The 26,872-nt window shown below is 46.8% G+C and overlaps 1 protein-coding gene across 2 annotated transcripts in view; it reads right to left on the minus strand.

Moving 5' to 3' along the window:
- Positions 1-26,872, minus strand: part of LOC142245236 (carboxypeptidase O-like) — a 992,459-nt gene that overhangs the window by 845,315 nt on the left and 120,272 nt on the right. The window contains exons 2-3 of one of the 2 annotated variants that reach the window (XM_075317796.1): positions 12,276-12,351; positions 9,998-10,122 (exon numbers count right to left, since the gene is read on the minus strand). In XM_075317796.1, the coding sequence (XP_075173911.1) occupies positions 9,998-10,122; positions 12,276-12,351 (201 nt within the window). The other variant, XM_075317797.1, reaches the window with a different exon arrangement.

Here is a 26,872-nt window from a genome sequence, read left to right on the forward strand (position 1 = left end):
AGAACGCTACCCTGCCAGTAGCGCTCACCTAACATAGACAGAGAGATGCCTAGAGGGACGTGCACAGGGCGTCTATCCTCATGCATGAACCAAGAGGACTGAGCGCCGGGCAGCGTACGTCAGGGTCTTATTTAGACTCTGTGCCTCATCCAAGATGGAGGACACCAGAGCCAATCCACTGCCAGAATGACAGCAATGACGTCACGCTGGTCTATCACCGAGCAAAGCATCACAAGCACATGACCAGCGACCAATCGGCATAGAAGGTGTCAGAGACATGTGACCACGTGTCACAAGCACATGACCAGTGGCCAATAAGGTTAGAAGGTGTCAGAGACACGTGACCTCGTGTCAGCGATGATGTAACCCGCACATGTGCAATGGCTCCAAGATAGGACTTAGTCTCCAGCGCTTGCACATGTGCAGTAGCAAGAAATCCGGACATAGTCTCCAGAGCCACAGCAACCATAACAGTGTCTGTGTGGCCCAATTTTTGGATAAACAAGTCATGGTTTAGCAAAGACTTTGCTCCATACCCCGGTGTCATCCTGGGGACGGTTAAGGATGGCGTATTTTTGAATGTGCGTGATGCAAATCTACCTGTGAAGTGTACAACTGGGGCACAAGTGCTTCCACTGAAGGGGTGTCTGTGTGGCCCAATTTTTGGAAAAAAGGGAGATTCCGCTTGGAGTAACCCTTGCTTGCAGTGTTTTTAAAAAGGAGCCAAGATGAACAAGTCAGGATTCAGCTAAGACTTTGCTACATACCCCGGTGTCATCCTGCGGACGATTAAGGATAGCGTATTTTTGAATGTACTTGATGCAAATGTACCTGTGATGTGTACAACTGGGGCACAAGTGTGGCCACTGAAAAAGTGTCTGTGTGGCCCAATATTTGGAAAAAAGGGAGACTCCGCTTGGAGTCACCCTTGCTGTGTTTTTAAAAGGGAGCCAAGATGAACAAGTCATGGTTCAGGAAAGACTTTGCTATCTACCCCGGTGTCATCCTGGGGACGGTTAAAGATGGCGTATTTTTGAATGTGCTTGATGCAAATGTACCTGTGAAGTTTACAACTGGGGCACAAGTGCTGCCACTGAAGTAGTGTCTGTGTGGCATAATTTTTGGAAAAAATGGAGACTCTGCTTGGAGTAACCGTTGCTGTGTTTTTAAAAAGTAGCCAAGATGAACAAGTCATGGTTCAGCAAAGACTTTGCTATCTACCCCGGTGTCATCCTGGGGACGGTTAAGGATGGCATATTTTTGAATGTGCTTGATGCAAATCTACCTGTGAAGTGTACAACTGGGGCACAAGTGCTGCCAATGAAGGGGTGTCTGTGTGGCCCAATTTTTGGAAAAAAAGGGAGAATCCGATTGGAGTAACCCTTGCTTGCAGTGTTTCTAAAAATGATCCAAGATGAACAGATCTGGGATCAGCAAAGACTTTGTTAACTACCCCGGTGTCATCCTGGGGACGGTTAAAGATGGCGTATTTTTGAATGTGCTTGATGCAAATGTACCTGATGCAAATGTACCTGTGAAGTATACAACTGGGGCACAACTGCTGCCACTGAAGGGGTGGCCCAATTTGGAGTAACCGTTGCTGTGTTTTAAAAGAGTAGCCAAGATGAACAAGTCATGGTTCAGCTAAGACTTTGCTACCTACCCCGGTGTCATCCTGGGGACGGTTAAGGTTGGCGTATTTTTGAATGTGCTTGATGCAAATGTACCTGTGAAGTGTACAACTGGGGCACAAGTGCTGCCACTGAAGGGTTGCCTGTGTGGCCCAATTTTTGGAAAAAAGGGAGACTCCGCTTGGAGTAACCCTTGCTGTGTTTTTAAAAAGGAGCCAAAATGAACAAGTCATGGTTCAGCAAAGACTTTGCTACCTACCCCGGTGTCATCCTAGGGACGGTTAAGAATGGCGTATTTTTGAATGTGCTTGATGCAAACGTACCTGTGAAGTGTACAACTGAGGCACAAGTGCTGCCACTGAAGGGGTGTCTGTGTGGCCCAATTTTTGGAAAAAAGGGAGACTCCACTTGGAGTCACCTTGCGGTGTTTTACATAATTTTAGAAGGGCGTGCCATGCCTATATCTGTGTCTCGTCACTTTCCTATGTTGTTTCTCACCTTTTCGACACCTTTGAGGGTGTTTTCTAGGTGTTTTTATGTGGTTGTAATTGCCTTTCATTGTTTCCTGTGGGGTTCGAGCGGTTCGCTGCACCGGTTCGCCAAACTGAACTCGAGCGCGACCTCCGTTCGGCGAACCAAGCTCAAGACGAACTGCGACCGGTTCGCTCATATCTACTTAGAAGTCCGGGGACCCAGCAGTATCAGGAGAACCATGGACCGGAACGGAACACCAATCCTACAGGGTTCACACTGCCCGCCGTACGGACCAGAGACTGACAGACTAACAGGAGGGGACTCCCAGAAGCTCCAAGCCACGGGGACCCACCAACTTGAGAAAGGTACAGGGGAAAGAAGACACCAGGTCACCAACCCGGCACTGGGACTAAAGGAAACAAAGGTGAATACCAGCCTTCCTCTGGGTACCAGTTACCAGCCACTGAGAGTAAAGAGAACAAGTTACACTGCAACCCCTTGTGTGGCCTACTTTCTTTCCGCGCCTCACTCCACCACCTACCCCCTGGGGCCCTGGCCTTACTTGAGGAGGACCCAACATCCAGCCTAATGTCAACATCAGCTCCAGCGAATAGACTGAGCATCGGCGGTTCTATCTCCATAACCGCAACCCGCAAGTGACGTCACGAGATAAACTTTAGTAAACAGGGTCAATGAACCGAACAACAGCCACCCAGTGACACATCCCAGTAGTACACTGCCTGGGACTGCCATAGCCATGGGGTGGCACAGTATCAGGACCTATAGAGGCAGGGGAACAATATCAAAGGTCTGGGACAGTTTCATTGGACTTTTCCAGGGCCCAGATCCTGATGTGCGGGGTACACTGACAAGGCGGGAAAGTTTATGACGATGGCGATCAAGCACCTTGCCAACTGGAGCAGCTTCCTCCATGACTCCTCTATGCAGTACAATTATTGGGTATCCAAGCTGAACACATTGAATGAACTGTTGCTCTACACTTTAAAGGTGCCGGTCTGCCCTTGTCACGCTCCCCGGGTCCTCGGCTCCCCTCCCCGGGTCCTCTGCTCCGCTCCCCGGGTCCTCAGCTCCGCTCCCCGGCTCACCTGCCACGCTCCCCGCTATCCAGCCTCCGGTGCCCGTCCTTCCCAGGCCCCCTGGTCTCCGCTCCCGGCGCCCGACGGCTTCCCAGGTCCTGGCCGGCTCCCCTGCGTCCTCCTCTCAGCTTCCTTCCCTGGCTTCTGGCACCCGGGCCGCGCGCATGCGCATTAGGGCGCGCGCGCGGTCACTGACCCTTTCTTAAAGGGCCAGCGTCCATTAACAGGAAATGATGCAAAACAGGTACAGGGTATAAAGGGGTTTATTGTCCAAGGGGGCGGGGCCTGATCTTCGTGTTTCTTAAGCTACTAGTCAGGTCTCCTGGTGTCTATATGTATATACTCACTTATCTCTCTTGTAGAGCCGTGCCTGCCTCGCCATCCGGTCCAGACCGAATCCCGAACCCCGAACGCTGTCCATCTGCCATCCTGACAGTCCGTACCATCTCGGATCCCTGCGGTGACCTGTCATCTCGCTCCAAAGGTTCCGGACCCCGCCTGACATCTTCTCGGCTTCTGAACCTGAGCTGCGTCACCCGGACTACCACCAGTGACTCCGTGGTCCCAGGGACTTCTCCGTTATACTCGTGTCCACGGACTGTTCTGCTGCCTATAGTGCTCCAGCTACCGGACCCCTTACCACCATCTAGGAGTTCGGCCCAGTGGATCCACCTCCTGGGTCTGCCCGTCCACCTGGCCCTGACAGTAAGATCAGGCCATGGATCCCGCTGCAGCACTAGCAGCCGTACAGGAGGAACTCACACGCCAGCGTGAGACTCAGACCCGCATGCTGCAATTTATGTCTTCTGTGGACGCCCGCCTGAACACGCTACAAGCGGCAGTTACGTCTTCAGCATCCCGGGCCTCCACTAGTCAAGCCACGGCTCCAGCTCCCGTGGCGACGTCTTCAGATACTTCCAGACTTCGTTTGGCCTCACCACCCCGGTACGCCGGAGACCCCAAGACCTGCAGGGGATTCTTAAACCAATGCTCCCTCCATTTCACGCAGCTGCCGCATTTGTTTGCCTCTGACCAAGCCAAGGTCGCCTTCATCATGTCCCATCTAGAGGGTGAGGCACTGGCGTGGATGAACCCCTTGTGGGAGAAGGGGGATCCTGTGACCACGAACATCCAGGACTTCCTGCAGGCATTCCGTGGCACCTTTGATGAGCCCGGACGCGCCTCCGCGTCTGCTTCGTCTCTTCTCCGGCTACGTCAGGGGACTCTGACGGTGGGCCAATACGCAATCCGGTTTCGCACCTTGGCTTCGGAACTCGGGTGGAACAACGAGGCCCTAACCGCCGCCTTCTGGGAAGGACTCTCGGGGCGTATTAAGGATGAGCTGGCGGGTCGTGACGTACCGACCACCCTGGATGCCCTGATCGCCCTAGCGACTCGAGTGGACATCCGCTTTCAGGAGCGATCCAAGGAAGTGTCCCGTGAGAGACGTCCGGTACGGCATTCCTCTCCTCCGCAGAAGCCCGCCGTACTTCAGTCATCGACAGCTGGGGTTCCCATTCACGAGCCCATGCAGATCGACAGAGTGCGGCAGTCTGAACAACGTCGAGCTGAGCGGCTCGCCAAGGGCCTCTGCTTTTACTGCGGAGAGGACACACACCTGCTACGCTCCTGTCCAGAGAGGCCGGGAAACTCCAAAGCCTAGGGTTGGTAGGAGAGGCCACCCTAGGTGCTGGGACTCTCTCAGACCCGGTTACGTGGACTGTGCAAGTGACAACGGGAGAGACGCGGTTCACGGCTGAGGCATACCTCGATTCCGGGGCAGCAGGCAATTTCATCCAGCAGGCCACGGTGGACAAGTACCAGGTGCCTGTTACTCCACTCGACAAGCCCCTCGTGATTGCCTCTGTGGATGGGAGACCCCTCTCTGACACCATCTCCTGGATCACCAAGCCGGTGGAACTGCGTATCGGTGCCCTGCACACCGAGAACATCGCTCTCTATGTCCTCCCACACATGTCTCATCAAATCTTGCTGGGACTCCCCTGGTTACGGACACATGAACCGTCAGTCAGCTGGGGCACTGGCGAAATCACCCGATGGGGCTCTTCGTGCCATGAGAAGTGCCTGAAGACTATACAACCCATCCGACGACCTCCGGTTCCAGAGAACCTACCGGGGCTGCCCTCGGCCTATTGGTCCTTTGCAGACGTCTTTGATAAAAAGGAATCCGAGGTACTTCCGCCACATCGTCCTTACGATTGTGCCATCGACCTGCTCCCTGGAACGACACCACCTCGAGGACGGATATATCCATTGTCTCCAGCCGAAACAAGGGCCATGTCTACTTACATCACAGAGAGCCTGGCAAGGGGATTCATTCGGAGATCCTCCTCTCCTGCTGGAGCAGGTTTCTTCTTCGTCAAGAAGAAAGAGGGCGACTTACGCCCATGCATAGACTACCGGGGTTTGAATCAAATCACCGTAAAAAACAAGTACCCTCTGCCGCTCATCCCCGAATTGTTTGACCGGCTTAGAGGAGCTCGTGTGTTCACCAAGCTGGATCTTCGGGGTGCTTACAATCTGGTACGCATCCGCTCTGGGGACGAATGGAAGACCGCGTTCAATACGCGCGATGGGCACTATGAATACTGCGTGATGCCCTTCGGCCTGTGTAACGCCCCAGCCGTCTTTCAAGAACTGGTGAACGACGTTTTCCGGGACCTTCTTTACGTCTGTGTAGTAGTGTATCTGGATGACATCCTTGTCTTCTCACCGGACCTCCAGACCCACAGAGAGAACGTACAACTGGTTCTACAAAGACTGAGAGAGAATCGCCTGTACGCCAAGTACGAGAAGTGTGTCTTTGAGCAGTCTTCTCTCCCCTTCCTGGGGTACATCATCTCTGATACTGGACTGCAGATGGATCCAAAGAAGGTCTCCTCCATTCTCAACTGGCCTCCTCCTTCTGGACTGAAGGCAATCCAACGCTTCCTGGGATTCGCCAACTACTACCGCCAGTTCATCCCTCACTTCTCTGCTCTGACTGCTCCTCTCTCCGCTTTGACCAGGAAAGAGGCTAATCCCAAGGACTGGTCCCCTGCGGCCGACGCCGCGTTTGGCTCTCTGAAGCGGGCATTTGCCTCCTCTCCTGTACTCCACCGTCCGGAGTTAAACCGCCAGTTCACCTTGGAGGTGGATGCCTCCTCCTCAGGAGCCGGAGCAGTGCTCATGCAGAAGTCCTCCTCCGGGAAGATGGTGACTTGCGGATTCTTCTCCAAGAGCTTCTCAGCGCCTGAACGCAACTACACCATCGGTGACCGAGAGCTCTTGGCAGTCAAACTGGCTCTGGAGGAATGGCGCTACCTTCTGGAAGGAGCAGTATACCCCGTGATTATTTACACGGACCACAAGAACCTGGAATACCTACGGTCCGCTCAGCGACTGAACCCATGGCAAGCCAGGTGGTCCTTATTCTTTGCCAGGTTTGATTTCCAGCTCCATTTCCGACCCGCGGACAAGAATGTACGCGCTGATGCCTTGTCCAGGTCTTTCATGCCCATGGAGCAGGAGGAAGAGACTACCCAACCCATCATCTGTCCTAGCAAAATCATTCCGGTGGCCCCTGTCACCCTGGCCCAGATACCGCCCGGGAAGACCTATGTCTCTGAGACAGACAGGCAAAGAGTGTTACACTGGGGTCATGCCTCGAAAACAGCCGGTCATGCTGGTCAGAAGAGAACTTGGAGTGCGATTGTACGTCACTACTGGTGGCCATCCCTTCGCACGGACGTCGCTGCTTTTGTCTCTGCCTGCTCCTCTTGTGCCAGGAACAAGACGCCCAAACATCTGCCATATGGCCGTCTTCTGCCTCTGCCGATACCCTCAGTTCCGTGGCAACACATAGCGATGGACTTTATTACGGACTTGCCATTGTCCTCCGGGCACACAGTCATAATGGTCGTGGTGGATCGGTTCTCTAAAATGGCTCATTTCGTCCCAATGGCTGGACTGCCCTCTGCTCAAGAACTCGCGGATGCCTATATACATCACATCTTCCGCTTGCATGGCTTTCCATTACACATCGTATCCGACAGAGGAACTCAGTTCACCTCCCGCTTCTGGAGGGCTCTCTGCAAACATCTGGGAGTGACTCTGGACTTTTCATCTGCATACCATCCTCAGTCTAATGGCCAAGTGGAGAGGGTCAATCAAATCTTGACCTCTTTTTTACGTCACTACGTCAACGCCCATCACGACGACTGGTCCACGCTTCTTCCTTGGGCTGAATTCTCCCATAACCACCACATCAGTGAGTCGTCCTCCAGCTCTCCCTTCCATGTCGTTTACGGACTCCAGCCCTCCGTCCCATTGCCTGTATCCCCTTCTTCGGATGTCCCTGCTGCTGATACTGTAGCCCGTGACTTTGCAACCATTTGGGACTCTGTCAAGGCGTCCCTTGGGCGTGCTTCCCTACGGATGAAACGACACGCAGACAAGAGACGTCTGGACCCTCCGTGTTTCTCTCCTGGAGATCTCGTCTGGCTTGCTTCCAAGTACATCCGATTGAAGATACCATCATACAAGCTGGGACCTCGCTACATCGGGCCGTTTAAAGTCCTCAACAAGATCAATGAGGTCTCCTACAAGCTACAGCTCCCGGCCACGATGAGGATACCCAACTCATTCCACGTCTCCCTGCTCAAGCCGGTTGTCCTTGGTCCCTTCTCCGCTGCTGCCAGTCCGGCTCCTCCACCTATTGCCGATGACGACATCTATGCGGTAAGGGATATCGTGGCCATGAAGACCGTACGGGGTCGACAGTTCTTCCTGGTGGACTGGGAGGGGTATGGTCCTGAGGATAGGTCCTGGGAGCCCAGGGAGAACGTGGGCACTCCTCTGATCCGTGCCTTCATGTCCCGGTTGCGGGGAGGGAGGCGTGGGGGGGGTACTGTCACGCTCCCCGGGTCCTCGGCTCCCCTCCCCGGGTCCTCTGCTCCGCTCCCCGGGTCCTCAGCTCCGCTCCCCGGCTCACCTGCCACGCTCCCCGCTCTCCAGCCTCCGGTGCCCGTCCTTCCCAGGCCCCCTGGTCTCCGCTCCCGGCGCCCGACGGCTTCCCAGGTCCTGGCCGGCTCCCCTGCGTCCTCCTCTCAGCTTCCTTCCCTGGCTTCTGGCACCCGGGCCGCGCGCATGCGCATTAGGGCGCGCGCGGTCACTGACCCTTTCTTAAAGGGCCAGCGTCCATTAACAGGAAATGATGCAAAACAGGTACAGGGTATAAAGGGGTTTATTGTCCAAGGGGGCGGGGCCTGATCTTCGTGTTTCTTAAGCTAGGAGTCAGGTCTCCTGGTGTCTATATGTATATACTCACCTATCTCTCTTGTAGAGCCGTGCCTGCCTCGCCATCCGGTCCAGACCGAATCCCGAACCCCGAACGCTGTCCATCTGCCATCCTGACAGTTCGTACCATCTCGGATCCCTGCGGTGACCTGTCATCTCGCTCCAAAGGTTCCGGACCCCGCCTGACATCTTCTCGGCTTCCGAACCTGAGCTGCGTCACCCGGACTACCACCAGTGACTCCGTGGTCCCAGGGACTTCTCCGTTATACTCGTGTGCACGGACTGTTCTGCTGCCTATAGTGCTCCAGCTACCGGACCCCTTACCACCATCTAGGAGTTCGGCCCAGTGGATCCACCTCCTGGGTCTGCCCGTCCACCTGGCCCTGACAGCCCTGCAGCTAACATTTTGTCTGAGTCAGTTTTTAGTGAAGCTGGGGGCATAAAAATGTATAGGCACATCCTCCTAACAACTGACAATGCTGACAGAGAGACTTTTAATAAAATAAACAAAGTGTGAATAAGTTTAGACTTCTCACATCAACCAAATGACAACAGCAGACTAAAGTCAATTGAAATGTTCCTTTTATTGCAACGTATTCTCATGCACAGCCTCCCAGCCAAACAAGGGTGTACACAAACGATGACTATTTAGTGAGTTTTTTTTACCTCAGTACCTGCAAGCCAAAACTAGGAGTGGGGAAAAATTTAAAAGTGGTGCACATATTTATATTATACCCACTAACTGTTCCATTGCTGATTTTGGTTTGCAAATACTGAGGAAATAAACTCCCCAAATACTCAACATGTGCATGTGGCCTTAGAGTATAAAGGTGCTGAACAGACCAACTGCTCTAACAGTATGTGGCCAATAGATTTTTAGCTGGCATGGTGCACTACATGTATTTGTGTGACTGACACTTTATACAAGCCACATCTGTTTGTATTTAAAATACTAAGCATCCGCCCCCTAATAGATGATAGATGTGTAAGTTGTTGTCCATCAGTATTTTACATCTTTGCTATCTCCATCCTATACCATTAGGGCTGCAATAAACTGTTTTGTTTTTTGTTTTTTTTAAAACATGTATTGGTAAGTATGGCCCATTTATAGTAGTGTGCCCAATCCCTGGACTATGACCAAACTGAAAAACTGAAACTAGAACAGTCAGTGTGGTAGAAGGTCCTAAACATAGGAAACTTTGCAAAACTGCTAGTGGAACCTACTTTCAGCATTTCCTGTACCAGGTAAGTCCATTAGTTTTTCATTTATATTGTACAAATTATTTTCGGGAAAGAGGATTTTGTTTTTTCCTGCCCATACTTAGTAGGTGCATAGTATTTCAAAGCTGATGTGTCAAATGAAAAATTGTTGTCACTGACAAATATACATTTTTATAACATCAAATTATGAATAATAAGGACCTTATATACATAGCTGTCATACCAAACTGTTCTGTCATTACCATGGCATATGAGTTCAAGTTGAAAGAAACCTACTTAAAGGTTATGTCTTGTTGCACAAGGTTTTCTTTCATCTGCTGCAAGTAGGAATTTTTGACATGAACATGGACGTCTCTTCCAGGATATATCTCTTCTACAATGTCTGGCTTCCACAGGTCCAACTATGTAAAAGGAGAATTTGGAAATAACATAATTCTTTTGTTAGTGTACCATATATATTCTGTTTAAATTGTGTCTAGACGTGATAGAGTATACAGTATATGAGGTGTTACATGGGGCATGTGTATGACACCTTGGGTTAGCTCATTTCAATAGCACTACCTTTCTGCAAGGTTTGACCTAACTCTGGAATTTCAAATGATCTGTTCACCTTTATTAATAAAATCATTTTAGAATAATAAATTTATATAAAAAATGTATTTTCTATAAAAAGGTAGCTGGGAGGTGCTACAATTTACCAGCTTCACTGAATTTTCCCCAGAAATTCAATTCACAGCTATTTTTTTTTTTGTACAAACCTCAGAGAGACAGAGAGAGATTTAATTATGCTGTACGTATTCCACTTATCAAGAGTAATCTTGAGATGGAAACTGAATCCCAGTCCTGTGTCTGACTGTGCTCCACTGGGAACTGCTATCCTGTGATTGCCTAGGAACACTGACCACCACTGTACAAGGTATGATCCTCTAGATATCATAGCTGCAGGGTATTATTGGAAGCCAACGAGGCCATGTAAAACTACCTTAGCCCACTATCTGATGCTTCAGCAGTGTGGGAAATGTTTGCGGGCAAGTTTTTTTTTTTTTGTTTGTGAATTGCAAACCAAATTCCAATGTGTTTGAATTTGCAGGTAATATGAAGAACTCTATACTCTGCAGATTGATCCGCTCATCTGCATTCAAGATTCATTTTTATGGAAAAAAAAATCATTTAAATATTGAAAAATTTGGGACTTAACCTTCATCAGAAATAATGTACTTTATAAAGTTATTGCTTCATAACATTGAACTTTCTCCCTCTAAAGTAATAATATCAGATTTAGAAATTGCCAGATATCCCTACAAAGGAGTAAACAATTACTTTTGGGAAATTTCAAGTATTTGATGGGTAAAGAAAAGCTTTGGAGCTCTGTAAGGGTATTTATGGTCACTTGCGCTGAAATTCTTTCAGTAAATCCATTCTATACATCTGAAAAGTCATGTTTTTTTATAGACTGCTCATAGCACCTCTTTAATAGAGATGGGCAAACCCATTGAGTTTGTTTCTTTTCACTTACAGGATTATTAATGGGGGGTCTCATAGACCCCTACCCATTACTAATTTAGGGGTTAGTGGCAGCTGTGAGCTGTCATTATCCTATTATATTACCCAGTTTGCCACCCCACCAGGGCAATTGGAATGAGCCATATAAAGCACCAAATTGTTGCATCTAATGAATGTGACAATTTGGGGGTAACGGAGGGATGCTATTTTTAGCCTGGGGGGACAATAACCATGGGCCTCCCTAGCCTGAGCATACCAGCCCACAGCAGTTTTTTAAAAATAATTTAAATAATTTAAAAAAAGCTGCATAGGGTCTCTCTTATATTGATACACAGTCAAGATAAGCACATGGTTAAGGACTGGAGCTCGCAGTCATCTGCTTTATCTGGGCTGAGTATCACAATATGGGAGGAACCCTATGCCATTTTTAAAAATTATTTATTTATTTTTACATCACTCACTGTAAGGACACAGACTGCACATGTGATTCCAACCAATCACAGATACTGTCACACATGGTGGGGGCGCGGTCTGACTGCAACCAATAACATTCTGGGACTGATGGTGGGCGACAGAAGCACTTAATATGTATGAGAGCTAATGATCGGACCTGGAAGCAGTGTGTTTTCAGCAGTGGGAAAGGTTGGTAAGTAAAACAGTCCTGCTTTAGCCCTTATTTTCTTTCTTTTTCCATTTTTTTTTATTATTTCTTTCATTTTCTGGGTGGCCAAACCCGAATAGTAACACAGACTTCCATGAGAAAACCATGTTCGAGGTCCGTGCATGCACACTAGGTGTCCAGTACAGAACCTGAACTTCACAGTTTGCCTATCACTACTCTTTAAGACTGTGTGCCCACAATGAGGTTTTGGTGACTGCTTCAAAAACAATAAAAATGCATGCAAGTAACCTAATTAAACAAGTAGTTGCAGAAATTCTATAACATCAAAAACATCATTGAAAATAATTTTCTGCAACAAACCTTATACCTTTGAATCTCTCCTTTTCTCTGTGAAACAGGAAATACAAATATAATACAGTATCTACTTACCCGCCATTGTATTAGCATATCCTGTAGATACTGCACCTGCTGCTCTGTCTGTGGTGTTACTTTTAGCACTTGATCACTATAATAATCAAAATTTGACACAATTCTAGTTAATTTATTTATCAGATCTAGCACACTCAAAAGGTTTCTTTTAAAAAAAAAAAGATTTGTTGTACATTGAAAATACCTAGACAACACTAAAGCTTTACAATCATTGTAATTTGAATGAAAATTTAACATCCATGGCATTTTTCATAGAAAAGGATTCCTTTATTTTGAGCTCCTCTCTCTACTGCAATTATTTAGCACTTGCAAAAATGACATGAATTTTAAGAAAATGTTAGTATGTTTTTACAGTATATTACAAAAGTAAGTACACCCCTCAGGTTTTTGTAAATATTTTACTAGCTCTTTTCATGGGACTAGATTGAAAATCTGACACTTTAATACAATGTAAAGTAGTTAGTGTACAGCTTAGGCTACATTCAAACTTGCGTTGTTTTGAATCAGTCACAATCCGTTTTGTGACTGATGTGACGGATGCGTTGGACATTGTGGTACAACTGAAAGGATGGATCCGTTAAAAAAACTGATCCGTTGTAGCAGTTGGTACCAGAATCCAGCTGTAGCTGCGGGTAACCTGAGTGACGTCACCGCTGACAGTGCGACTCACTTCAGTTACTCTGTGGAGCTCACAGCGAACAGCGTTGTTCTACGGCCACTCCTGTTAGCTTCCAATGTAGCAGAGCTGGAAGCGTCGTTGGACCTCGTGTGGATTACGCCGGACTTGGAGGGGTATTTGGGGATTAATAGAGTGGTGAAAGAGGGTGTTTTTATGTCTTTTATTTCAAATAAAGGATTTTTCGGTGTTTGTGTTTATTTACTTTTACTACAGAGTAATCATGGGTGGTTTCTCATAGACGCCTGCCATGATTAACCTAGGACTCAGTGGCAGCTATGAGCTGCCATTAACCCCTTATTACCCCGATTGCCATCGCACCAGAGCAATTCAGGATGAGCCATGTAGAGTCCGGGGACTGTCGCATCTAATAGATGCAGCAATTCCGGGCGGCTGCTGGCTGACATTTTTAGACTGGGGGCTTCCCATAACATGGGGCTCCCCATCCTGAGAATACCAACCTTCAGCCGTGTGGCTTTATCTTGGCTCTTATCAAAATTGGGGGGTACCGCACGCCGTTTTTTAAAATTATTTATTCATTTATTGTACTGCATGATATAGACCCGCCTATCGGCAGCTGTGATTGGTTGCAGTGACACAGTTGTCACTCAGTGTGGGGGCGCGTCTGAGTGAAACAAATCATAGGCGCCGGTGGAAGGGAAGTAGTAAATACAAGATGGAATAATGAGCGGCCGGCATTTACAAAAGCAGGAGAAGCCGCCAGAGCAGTGTGACAGTTGTGCAGTGCCGTGGGAGAGACAGACTGACAGAGAGGGAGAAACCGACCGACAGAGAGAGAGTCCGACATCGATAGAGAGACCGACATCGACAGAGAGAGAGCCAGAAAGAGAGAGAGAAATATTTTCTAACCAGAAAGGAAACATCTGAGCATGCTCTGTTGCTAAAAGATGGAACCATCGCCGGAACCCGTCATTTGACAGATTGGATGGAATTAGGTGCCCATAGGCTTCCATTATAACCAAGGACAGATGCCGATGGAATCCTGCGCACTGCATTTTTTCACCGCTAAAAAAAACATTACATTTTGAATTGCTTCTGCCCGGCGGTAAGTTATTCCATGACTGATCAGTCGCATAGTGGATGCAACGCAGGGCCATCATTCGCAGTCCATCGTTAATACAAGTCTATGGGGAAAAAACGGCATCCTGCTAAATACTAGAGATGAGCGAACCGGTCGTGGTTCGGCTTGAGTTCGGTTCGCCAAACCGAGGATGGTACACGAACCACTCGAACCCCATAGGAAACAATAGGGGGCAATCACAAACACATAAAAACACCTAAAAAACACCCTCAAATGTGTCCAAAAGGTGACAAACAACTCACAACACAAACACATGGGAAAGTGACAAGAACAAATTCTCATGCGAAAATAAAACAGTGTTACGAGGAAAAATAGGACGAGACACAGATATAGGCATGGCATGCCCTTCTAAAATCATCTAAAACACCGCAAGGTGACTCCAAGCGGAGTCTCCCTTTTTTTCCAAAAATTGGGCCACACAGACACCCACCCCTTTAGTAACAGCACTTGTGCCCCAGTTGTACACTTCACAGGTAGATTTGCATCAAGCACATTCAAAAATACGCCATCCTTAAGGTAGCAAAGTCTTTGCTGAAACATGACTTGTTCATCTTGGCTCCTTTTTTTAAATACACAGCAAGCAAGGGTTACTCCAAGCAGAGTCTCCCTTTTTTCCAAAAATTTGGCCACACAGACACCCACCCCTTCAGTGGCAGCACTTGTGCCCCAGTTGTACACTTCACAGGTAGATTTGCATCAACCACATTGAAAAAATACGCCATCCTTAACCGTCCCCAGGATAACAATGGGGTAGGTAGCAAAGTCTTTGCTGATCCCAGATCTCTTCATCTTGGATCATTTTTAGAAACACTGCAAGCAAGGGTTACTCCAAGCGGAGTCTCCCTTTTTTCCAAAAATTGAGCCACACAGACACCCACCCCTTCAGTGGCAGCACTTGTGCCCCAGTTGTACACTTCACAGGTACATTTGCATCAAACACATTCAAAAATACGCCATCCTTAACTGTCCTCAGGATGACAGCGGGGTAGGTAGCAAAGTCTTTACTGATCCCAGATCTGTTAATCTTGGATCATTTTTAGAAACACAGCAAGAAAGGGTTACTCCAAGCGGAATTTATCTTTTTACCAAAAATTGGGCCACACAGACACCCACCCCTTCAGTGGCAGCACTTGTGCCCCACTTGTACACTTCGCAGGTAGATTTGCATCAAGCACATTCAAAATACACAAGCATTTACTCTCCACAGGATGACACATGGGTAGTAAATTCCTTGTGGATCCATGACTTGTTCATTTTGATAAACGTTAGTCTGTCCACATTGTCACTGGACAGACGCGTGCGCTTATCTGTCAGCACACACCCAGCAGCACTGAAGACACGTTCAGAGATAACGCTGGCAGCTGGACACGTCAAGATCTCCAAGGCATAAGTGGAGAGCTCTGGCCCTTTTTCAAGATTTGAAGCCCAAAATGAGCAAGGCTCCTGTTGCAACGTCATGGCATCAATGTTCATTTGGAGATACTCCTGTATCATCCTCTCCAGCCGTTGACTATGTGTCTGACTTGTTGTCTCTGGTGGCCTTGCAAAGGATGGTCTAAAAAAACTATGAAAAGATTGAATAAATTGCTGTTACCAGAACCAGATACGGTGCTGCTGGTACGGTTAGACTGTTGAAGATGACGAGACCGTCCCATGTTTGTCGAGTTACAACTGGGAGATTCACTCCATGCACCACGGGTGTTTGGTGGAAAAGCCGAGTTAAGATCGAGTAACAGCTTTTGCTGATACTCCTGCATACGTGCATCCCTTTCTATGGCTGGAATTATGCCACAAAATTTGGACTTGTACCTGGGATCTAATAGTGTGGCAAGCCAGTACTCATCATCACTTCTAATTTTGACAATACGAGGGTCATGTTTGAGGTAGTGCAGCAAGAAGGCGCTCATGTGTCTGGCGCAGCCATGCGGACCAAGTCCACGCTGTGTTTGTGGCATAGAGGTGCTAACCGTTCTTTCTTCCTCTGACATCTCCCCCCAACCTCTCTCAACTGAAATTTCACCAAGGTCTCCCTCATCCGCTGAGTCTTCCATGTCCATGGACAGTTTGTCCTCCATTTCTTCATGCTCTCCTGCACCTTCCTCAACATTTCACCTGCTACCATGCGCCTTTGTTGATCCCTGTCCCCCATGGTCCCATGCCTGCCGCCTTGGTGATGATGAACATCTTAGACCTTGGTGATGTTGTTGTCTCTTGCGCATATGAATCCTCCTGCAGTTCCTCCCCTTCCTGTTGTCCCACCCCCTGAGTCCGAATAGTTTTTAGCGTGTGCTCCAGCATGTAAATGACTGGAATTGTCATGCTGATAATGGCATTTTCAGCGCTAAACATATTCGTCGCCATGTCGAAACTGTGCAGAAGAATGCAGAGGTCCTTGATCTGAGACCACTCCATCAGGGTAATCTGCCCCACCTCTGTATCTCGTTGGCTCAGACTATAGGTCATGACGTATTGCACCAGGGCTCGGCGGTGCTGCCACAGTCGCTGTAACATGTGGAGAGTCGAATTCCAGCGTGTCGGCACATCGCATTTCAGGCGATAAACCGGCAGGCCGAAAGACTTCTGGAGCAATGCAAGTCGCTCAACTGCGGCGGTTGAATGGCGGAAGTGAGCAGACAGTTTTTGTGCCCTGTTCAGAATGCCATCTAGGCCGGGATAGTGTGTTAAAAATTGCTGGACAACAAGGTTCAACACATGAGCCATACAAGGCAAGTGTGTCACCTTGCCCAGGCGAAGGGCCGCACCCAGGTTTGCAGCATTGTCGCACACGGCCTTGCCAGGCTGCAGGTTGAGTGGAGACAACCATTTACCAAACTCAGTCTCCAGAGCTGCCCACAACTCAGCCGCTGTGTGACTCTTAGTTCCAAGACATTTCAAGACAAAGACCGCCTGATGCCGTTGCGCTCTGCTGCCAGCATAATAATGAGGGGTGCGTGATTCCTTCTGCGCCGTTACAACGCTGGTGGCCTGACCAGGCAGGCTTGGGGTGGAGGTGGAGGACCCAGACGAGGTTGAGGAGGCAGAAGCAGTGGAGGAACTTGGACAGACAGAGGATTGACACACAAGTCGTGAGGACGGCAAGACTTGTGCAGCAGACCCTTCACCATCTATCACCATAATTACCCAGTGCCCAGTCAGCGACATGTAACGTCCCTGTCCATGCTTACTGGTCCAAGTATCAGTGGTGAAATGCACCCGTTCACACACAGAGTTTCTCAAGGAAGCAGTGATGTTGTGTGCGATATGCTGGTGTAGCACAGGCACACCTTTCTTAGAGAAGTAGTGGCGACTGGGCATCTGGTACTGGGGCACAGCGACAGACATAGGGTCTCGAAAATCATGTGTGTCCATGAGGCAGAAAGGCAGCATTTCGGTAGCCAAGAGCTTACAGAGGGATAAAGTCAACCTCTTAGCTTTGTCATGGGTCGCAGGAAATGGCCTTTTATTTGTCCACATCTGAGGGACAGGGCTGGCTGATGTGTGTAGACGGTGTTGAGTAGGGTGTCCCTGGAACAATGCAGGTTTGTGAGGAAAGTGCAGGCGTAGACATGATGTTGCCTTCATCCAACGTTGGTGCTATCGATGTCTGAGAGAGCTGTACACACACACTTGTTTCCCCTTCCAAACCAACTGATGACCTACCAAGCAAACTGCCTGTTGCGGTTACAGTGGTGGAAGTTGTGTGTGGAAAACCAGTTGTGACAGCTGTCCCCACAGTCCTAGAAGATAAAGAGCACGCGGATGCACTGGAAGGGGCAGACGGTGGATGGTCCGCTCCGCTAGGCCGCATTGCAGCACGGTGAGATTCCCACTGGGACATATATTTATTCATGTGACGATTCATGGAAGAAGTTGTCAAACTGCTGAGGTTTTGCTCTCTACTAACAGATTCATGACAAATTTTACATATCACATGATTTGAGCGATCTTAAACTATGTCAAAAAAGGACCAGGCTAGGCAAGGCTTAGAGGACATGTGACCTGCTGAGCCACCCCGACTAGTGCTCAGAGGCACAGTGGTGGCTGAGGATGTAGTTGTAGACGTGCTACCACTACTCCTCCTCTGTCCAGGAAGGCGCAAGGTAACTTCGTCGTCAGTAGCATCCTCTCCCAACGCCTCTGTTGACCTCCTCGAGTGCCTGACTGTGGGTTGACAGTAGGTGGGATCTAGAACTTCCTCATCAAGAGTTGTGTTTGTGCACTCCCCTCCCCTTCAGACCGAGCCTCTTCCTGCCCTGAACGAATATTTAAGTAGTCATCCCAATCTGGTATCTGTGTCTCATCATCATCAGTATGTTCCTCATTGTCATGTCTATTACAACAGGTGTTTCAGTTTGTGAATAAGGGTCAACATTATGCTCAGAAACTTGTTCATCACGGCCTGAATCTGAGTAACAAAGGTTTTGGGCATCACTGCAGACCATTTCCTGGTCTGTACTCACTGTAGCTTGGGAGCAGACCTCTGATTCTCAGGCTATAGAGTGACTGAACAGCTCTGCAGACTCAGCCATCTCTGTTCCACCATACTGTGCCGGGCGGATGGAGACTTGAGAGCTGGGAGAAAGCAAGAGTGATTGGGATGACAACTCAGAGGACTGGTGTTTTTTGGATGCGGTAGTTGAGGTGGAGGAGAGGGCACTTGTTGGACCACTTGAGATCCATTTAATCATTTTCTTTTTTTGGACAACATCTACCTTTGTTCAAGTTGTTAGTGTTCGTAAAAAAGGGAGCCCATCCGATTGTCCAAGGAAAGTAGTAGACATCTTACTTTTGCTGGAAGATGGCCTATCTTTAGCAGATGTTAATGGAGCTTTGCCACTTTTAGGATGCCACTTTTAGGATGCCACTAAGTTTCCTCAGTGTTTGGTATTATAATGGCTTTGTAACAATGAACTTCAGTGTGCAATGCAAAGGTGCTGCAAATAGATTTGCATCAGTGGGACACTAATGAAGTCCATCAGCCACTTTTAGGATGCCAATAAGTTTCCTCAGTGTTTGGTATTATAATGGCTTTGTAACAATGAGCTTCAGTCTGCAATGCAGAGGTGCTAGAAATAGATTTGCACCAGTGGGACACTATTGAAGTCCAACAGCCACTTTTAGGATGCCACTAGGTTTCCTCAGTGTTTGGTATTATAATAGCTTTGTAACAGTGAGCTTCAGTGTGCAATGCAGAGGTGGTGCAAATAGATTTGCTTCAGTGTGACACTAATAAAGTCTTAAGCCTGCTTTACACCAGGCAATCTATCGGGCGATAGATCGTCGGGGTCACGGTTTTTGTGACGCACATCCGACATCGCTGGCGATGCCGGCCTGTGTGACACCTCCTAGCGACGCAGTATCGCTCACAAATCGTGAGTCGGGTACTGCTCGTTAGGTTCCATAATATCGGTTACTTTAGTCGCCCATCGTTTCCGTGGTAGCACACGTCGCTCCGTGTGACACCACGGGAACGATAAGCAGCTCACCTGCCTCCCGCGTCCGACGCCGGCTCTATGTGGAAGGAAGGAGGTGGGCGGGATGTTTACATCCTGCTCATCTCCGCCCCTCCGCTCTGATTGGCCGGCAGCCGTGTGACGTCACTGTGACGCCGAACGTCCCTCCCACTCCAGGAAGTGGACGTTCGCCGCCCACAGCGAGGTCGCACGAGAGGTAAGTATGTGTGACGGGGTTTAGTAACTTTGTGCGACACGGGCAGCGATTTGCCCGTGACGCAAAAAGGACGGGGGCGGGTACGATCGATTGTGAAATCGCACAATCGATCGTACCGTGTAAAGCAGGCTTAACAGCCCCTTTTAGGATGCCACAATCTTTCCTCAGTGTTTGGTATTATAATGGCTTTGTAACAATGAGCTTGAGTGTGCAATGCATTGGTACTACAAATAGATTTGCACCAGTGGGACACTAATGAAGTCAAACAGCCACTTTTAGGATGCTACTAAGTTTCCTCAGTGTTTGGTATTATAATGGCTTTGTAACAATGAGCTTGAGTGTGCAATGCAGAGGTGCTGCAAATATCTTTGCACTAGTGGGACACTATTGAAGTCCAACAGCCACTTTTAGGATGCCACTAAGTTTCCTCAGTGTTTGTTATTATAATGGCTTTGTAACAATGAGCTTGAGTGTGCAATGCAGAGATGCTGCAAATATCTTTGAACTAGTGGCACACTAATGAAGTCTAACAGCCACTTTTAGGATGCCACTAAGTTTCTTCAGTGTTTGGTATTATAATGGCTTTGTAACAATGAGCTTGAGTGTGTAATGCAGAGGTGCTGCAAATAGCTTTGCACCAGTGGGACACTAATGAAGTCCAACAGCCAATTTTAGGATGCCACTAAGTTTCCGCGGTGTTTGGTATTATAAAAGCTTTGTAACAATGAGTTTCACTGTGCAATGCAGAGGTGCTGCAAATATCTTTGCACCAGTGGGACACTAATGAAGTCCAACAGCCACTTTAAGGATGCCACTAATTTTCCTCAGTGTTTGGTATTACAATGTCTTTGTAACAATGAGCTTGAGTGTGCAATGCAGAGGTGCTGCTAATATCTTTGCACCAGTGGGACACTAATGAAGTCCAACAGCCACTTTTAGGATGCCACTAAGTTTCCTCAGTGTTTGGTATTATAATAGCTTTGTAACAATGAGCTTGAGTGTGCAATGCAGAGGTGCTGCAAATAGATTTGCACAAGTGGGACACCTTTAAAGTCCAACAGCCACTTTTAGGATGCCACTAAGTTTCCTCAGTGTTTTATATTATAATAGCTTTGTAACAATGAGCTTGAGTGTGCAATGCAAATAGATTTGCACCAGTGGGACACTAATGAAGTCCAATAGCCACTTTTAGGATGCCACTAAGTTTCCTCAGTGTTTGTTATTATAATGGGTTTGTAACAATGAGCTTCAGTGTGCAATGCATTGGTGCTGCAAATAGATTTGCAGCAGTGAGACACTAATAAAGTCCAACAGCCACTTTTAGGATGCCACTAAGTTTCCTCAGTGTTTGGTATTATAATGGGTTTGTAACAATGAGCTTCAGTGTGCAATGCATTGGTGCTGCAAATAGATTTGCAGCAGTGGGACACTAATAAAGTCCAACAGCCACTTTTAGGATGCCACTAAGTTTCCTCAGTGTTTGTTATTATAATGGCTTTGTAACAATAAGCTTGAGTGTGCAATGCAGAGGTGCTGCAAATATCTTTGAACTAGTGGCACACTAATGAAGTCTAACAGCCACTTTTAGGATGCCACTAAGTTTCTTCAGTGTTTGGTATTATAATGGCTTTATAACAATGAGCTTGAGTGTGTAATGCAGAGGTGCTGCGAATAGCTTTGCACTTATGGGACACTAATGAAGTCCATCAGCCACTTTTAGGATGCCAATAAGTTTCCTCAGTGTTTGGTATTATAATGGCTTTGTAACAATGAGCTTCAGTCTGCAATGCAGAGGTGCTAGAAATAGATTTGCACCAGTGGGACACTATTGAAGTCCAACAGTCACTTTTAGGATGCCACTAGGTTTCCTCAGTGTTTGGTATAATGGCTTTGTAACAATGAGCTTGATTGTGCAATGCAGAGGTGCTGCAAATAGATTTGCACCAGTGGGACACTAATGAATTCCAACAGCCACTTTTAGGATGCCAATAAGTTTCCTCAGTGTTTGGTATTATAATGGCTTTGTAACAATGAGCTTCAGTCTGCAATGCAGAGGTGCTAGAAATAGATTTGCACCAGTGGGACACTATTGAAGTCCAACAGCCACTTTTAGGATGCCACTAGGTTTCCTCAGTGTTTGGTATTATAATGGCTTTGTAACAGTGAGCTTCAGTGTGCAATGCAGAGGTGGTGCAAATAGATTTGCACCAGTGGGACACTATTGAAGTCCAACAGCCACTTTTAGGATGCTACTAAGTTTCCTCAGTGTTTGGTATTATGATGGCTTTGTAACAATGAGCTTGAGTGTGCAATGCAGAGGTGCTGCAAATATCTTTTAACTAGCGGGACACTAATGAAGTCCAACAGCCACTTTTAGGATGCCACTAAGTTTCCTCAGTGTTTGGTAATATAATGGCTTTGTAACAATGAGCTTGAGTGTGCAATGCAGAGGTGCTGCAAATAGATTTGCTTCAGTGGGACAATAATAAAGTCCAACAGCCACTTTTAGGATGCCACTAGGTTTCCTCAGTGTTTGGTATTATAAAGGCTTTGTAACAATGAGCTTGATTGTGCAATGCAGAGGTGCTGCAAATAGATTTGCACCAGTGGGACACTAATGAAGTCCAACAGCCACTTTTAGGATGCCACTTTTAGGATGCCACTAAGTTTCCTCAGTGTTTGGTATTATAATGGCTTTGTAACAATGAGCTTCAGTGTGCAATGCAAAGGTGCTGCAAATAGATTTGCATCAGTGGGACACTAATGAAGTCCAACAGCCACTTTTAGGATGCCACTAAGTTTCCTCAGTGTTTGGTAATAAAATGGATTTGTAACAGTGAGCTTCAGTGTGCAATGCTGAGGTGGTGCAAATAGATTTGCTTCAGTGGGACAATAATAAAGTCCAACAGCTACTTTTAGGATGCCACAATCTTTCCTCAGTGTTTGGTATTATAATGGCTTTGTAACAATGAGCTTGAGTGTGCAATGCATTGGTGCTGCAAATAGATTTGCACCAGTGGGACACTAATGAAGTCAAACAGCCACTATTAGGATGCTACTAAGTTTCCTCAGTGTTTGGTATTATAATGGCTTTGTAACAATGAGCTTGAGTGTGCAATGCAGATGTGCTGCGAATAGCTTTGCACCAGTGGGACACTAATGAAGTCCATCAGCCACTTTTAGGATGCCAATAAGTTTCCTCAGTGTTTGGCATTATAATGGCTTTGTAACAATGAGCTTCAGTCTGCAATGCAGAGGTGCTAGAAATAGATTTGCACCAGTGGGACACTATTGAAGTCCAACAGCCACTTTTAGGATGCCACTAGGTTTCCTCAGTGTTTGGTATTATAAAGGCTTTGTAACAATGAGCTTGATTGTGCAATGCAGAGGTGCTGCAAATAGATTTGCACCAGTGGGACACTAATGAAGTCCAACAGCCACTTTTAGGATGCACTTTTAGGATGCCACTAAGTTTCCTCAGTGTTTGGTATTATAATGGCTTTGTAACAATGAGCTTCAGTGTGCAATGCAAAGGTGCTGCAAATAGATTTGCATCAGTGGGACACTAATGAAGTCCAACAGCCACTTTTAGGATGCCACTAAGTTTCCTCAGTGTTTGGTATTATAACGGCTTTGTAACAGTGAGCTTCAGTGTGCAATGCTGAGGTGGTGCAAATAGATTTGCTTCAGTGGGACACTAATAAAGTCCAACAGCTACTTTTAGGATGCCACAATCTTTCCTCAGTGTTTGGTATTATAATGGCTTTGTAACAATGAGCTTGAGTGTGCAATGCATTGGTGCTGCAAATAGATTTGCACCAGTGGGACACTAATGAAGTCAAACAGCCACTTTTAGGATGCTACTAAGTTTCCTCAGTGTTTGGTATTATAATGGCTTTGTAACAATGAGCTTGAGTGTGCAATGCAGATGTGCTGCAAATAGCTTTGCACCAGTGGGACACTAATGAAGTCCATCAGCCACTTTTAGGATGCCAATAAGTTTCCTCAGTGTTTGGCATTATAATGGCTTTGTAACAATGAGCTTCAGTCTGCAATGCAGAGGTGCTAGAAATAGATTTGCACCAGTGGGACACTATTGAAGTCCAACAGCCACTTTTAGGATGCCACTAGGTTTCCTCAGTGTTTGGTATTATAAAGGCTTTGTAACAATGAGCTTGATTGTGCAATGCAGAGGTGCTGCAAATAGATTTGCACCAGTGGGACACTAATGAAGTCCAACAGCCACTTTTAGGATGCACTTTTAGGATGCCACTAAGTTTCCTCAGTTTTTGGTATTATAATGGCTTTGTAATAATGAGCTTGAGTGTGCAATGCAGATGTGCTGCAAATAGATTTACACCAGTAAGACACTAATGAAGTCCAACAGCCAATTTTAGGATGCCACTAAGTTTCCTCGGTGTTTGGTATTATAATGGCTTTGTAACAATGAGCTTCACTGTGCAATGCAGAGGTGCTGCAAATTTCTTTGCACCACTGGGACACTAATGAAGTCCAACAGCCACTTTTAGGATGCCACTAAGTTTCCTCAGTGTTTGGTATTAAAATGGCTTTGTAACAATGAGCTTGAGTGTGCAATGCAGAGGTGCTGCAAATAGATTTGCACCAGTGGGACACTAATGAAGTCCAACAGCCACTTTTAGGATGCTACTACGTTTCCTCAGTGTTTGGTATTAAAATGGCTTTGTAACAATGAGCTTGAGTGTGCAATGCAGAGGTGCTGCAAATAGCTTTGCACCAGTCCGACACTAATGAAGTCCAACAGCCACTATTAGGATGCCACTAAGTTTCCTCAGTGTTTGGTATTATAATGGCTTTGTAAGAATGAGCTTGATTGTGCAATGCAGAGGTGCTGCAAATAGATTTGCACCAGTGGAACACTAATGAAGTCCAACAGCTACTTTTAGGATGCCACTAAGTTTCCTAAGTGTTTGGTATTAAAATGGCTTTGTAACAGTGAGCTTCAGTGTGCAATGCAGAGGTGGTGCAAATAGATTTGCTTCAGTGGGACACTAATACAGTCCAACAGCCACTTTTAGGATGCCACAATCCTTCCTCAGTGTTTGGTATTATAATGGCTTTGTAACAATGAGCTTGAATGTTCAATGCATTGGTGCTGCAAATAGATTTGCACCAGTGGGACACTAATGAAGTCCAACAGCCACTTTTAGGATGCTACTAAGTTTCCTCAGTGTTTGGTATTATAATGGCTTTGTAACAATGAGCTTGAGTGTGCAATGCAGAGGTGCTGCAAATATCTTTGCACTAGTGGGACACTAATGAAGTCCAACAGCCACTTTTAGGATGCCACTAAGTTTCCTCAGTGTTTGGTATTATAATGGCTTTTTAACAATGAGCTTGAGTGTGCAATGCAGTGGTGCTGCAAATATCTTTGCACTAAAGGAACACTAATGAAGTCCAACAGCCACTTTTAGGATGCCACTAAGTTTCTTCAGTGTTTGATATTATAATGGCTTTGTAACAATGAGCTTGAGTGTGCAATGCAGAGGTGCTGCAAATAGCTTTGCACCAGTGGGACACTAATGAAGTCCAACAGCCACTTTTAGGATGCCAGTAAGTATCCTCAGTGTTTGGAATTAACATGGCTTTGTAACAATGAGCTTGAGTGTGCAATGCAGAGGTGCTGCAAATAGCTTTGCACCAGTGGGACAGTAATGAAGTCCAACAGCCACTTTTAGGATGCCACTTTTAGGATGCCACTAAGTTTCCTCAGTGTTTGGTGTTATAATGGCTTTGTAACAATGAGCTTGAGTGTGCAATGCAGAGGTGCTGCAAATATCTTTGCACTAAAGGAACACTAATGAAGTCCAACAGCCACTTTTAGGATGCCACAAAGTGTCCTCAGTGTTTTATATTATAATGGCTTTGTAACAAGGAGCTTGAGTGTGCAATGCAGAGGTGCTGGAAATAAATTTGCACCAGTGGGACACTAATGAAGTCCAACAGCCACTTTTAGGATGCCACTAAGTTTTCTCAGTGTTTGGTATTATAATGCCTTTGTAACAATAAGCTTGAGTGTGCAATGCAGAGGTGCTGCAAATAGCTTTGCACCAGTGGAACACTAATGAAGTCCATCAGCCACTTTTAGGAAGCCACTAAGTTTCCTCAGTGTTTGGTATTATAATGGCTTTGTAACAATGAGCTTGAGTGTGCAATGCAGTGGTGCTGCAAATAGCTTTGCACTAGTGGGACACTAATAAAGTCCAACAGCCACTTTTAGGATGCCACAATCTTTCCTCAGTGTTTGGTATTATAATGGCTTTGTAACAATGAGCTTGAGTGTGCAATGCATTGGTGCTGCAAATAGATTTGCACCAGTGGGACACTAATGAAGTCCAACAGCCACTTTTAGGATGCTACTAAGTTTCCTCAGTGTTTGGTATTATAATGGCTTTGTAACAATGAGCTTGAGTGTGCAATTCAGAGGTGCTGCAAATATCTTTGAACTAGTGGCACACTAATGAAGTCCAACAGCCACTTTTAGGATGCTACTAAGTTTCCTCAGTGTTTGGTATTATAATGGCTTTGTAACAATGAGCTTGAGTGTGCAATGCAGAGGTGTTGAAAATAGATTTGCACTAGTGGGACACTAATGAAGTCCAACAGCCACTTTTTTATGCCACTTTTAGTATTCCACTAAGTTTCCTCAGTGTTTGGTATTATAGTGGCTTTGTAACAATGAGCTTTAGTGTGCAATGCAGAGGTGCTGCAAATAGCTTTGCAACAGTGGGACACTAATGAAGTCCAACAGCCACTTTTAGGATGTCACTAAGTTTCCTCAGTGTTTGGTATTATAATGGCTTTGTAACAATGAGCTTGAGTGTGCAATGCAGAGGTGTTGCAAATAGCTTTGCACCAGTGGGACTCTAATGAAGTCCAACAGCCACTTTTAGGATGCCACTAAGTTTCCTCAGGGTTTTGTATTATAATGGCTTTGTAACAATGAGCTTGAGTGTGCAATGCAATGGTGCTACAAATAGATTTGCACCAGTGGGACACTAATGAAGTCCAACAGCCACTTTTAGGTTGCCACTAAGTTTCCTCAGTGTTTGGTATTATAATGGCTTTGTAACAATGAGCTTGACTGTGCAATGCAGAGGTGCTGCAAAT

The sequence above is a fragment of the Anomaloglossus baeobatrachus genome, chromosome 7 (genome assembly GCF_048569485.1).
Source record: "Anomaloglossus baeobatrachus isolate aAnoBae1 chromosome 7, aAnoBae1.hap1, whole genome shotgun sequence".
In the NCBI taxonomy this organism is placed as follows: domain Eukaryota; kingdom Metazoa; phylum Chordata; class Amphibia; order Anura; family Aromobatidae; genus Anomaloglossus; species Anomaloglossus baeobatrachus.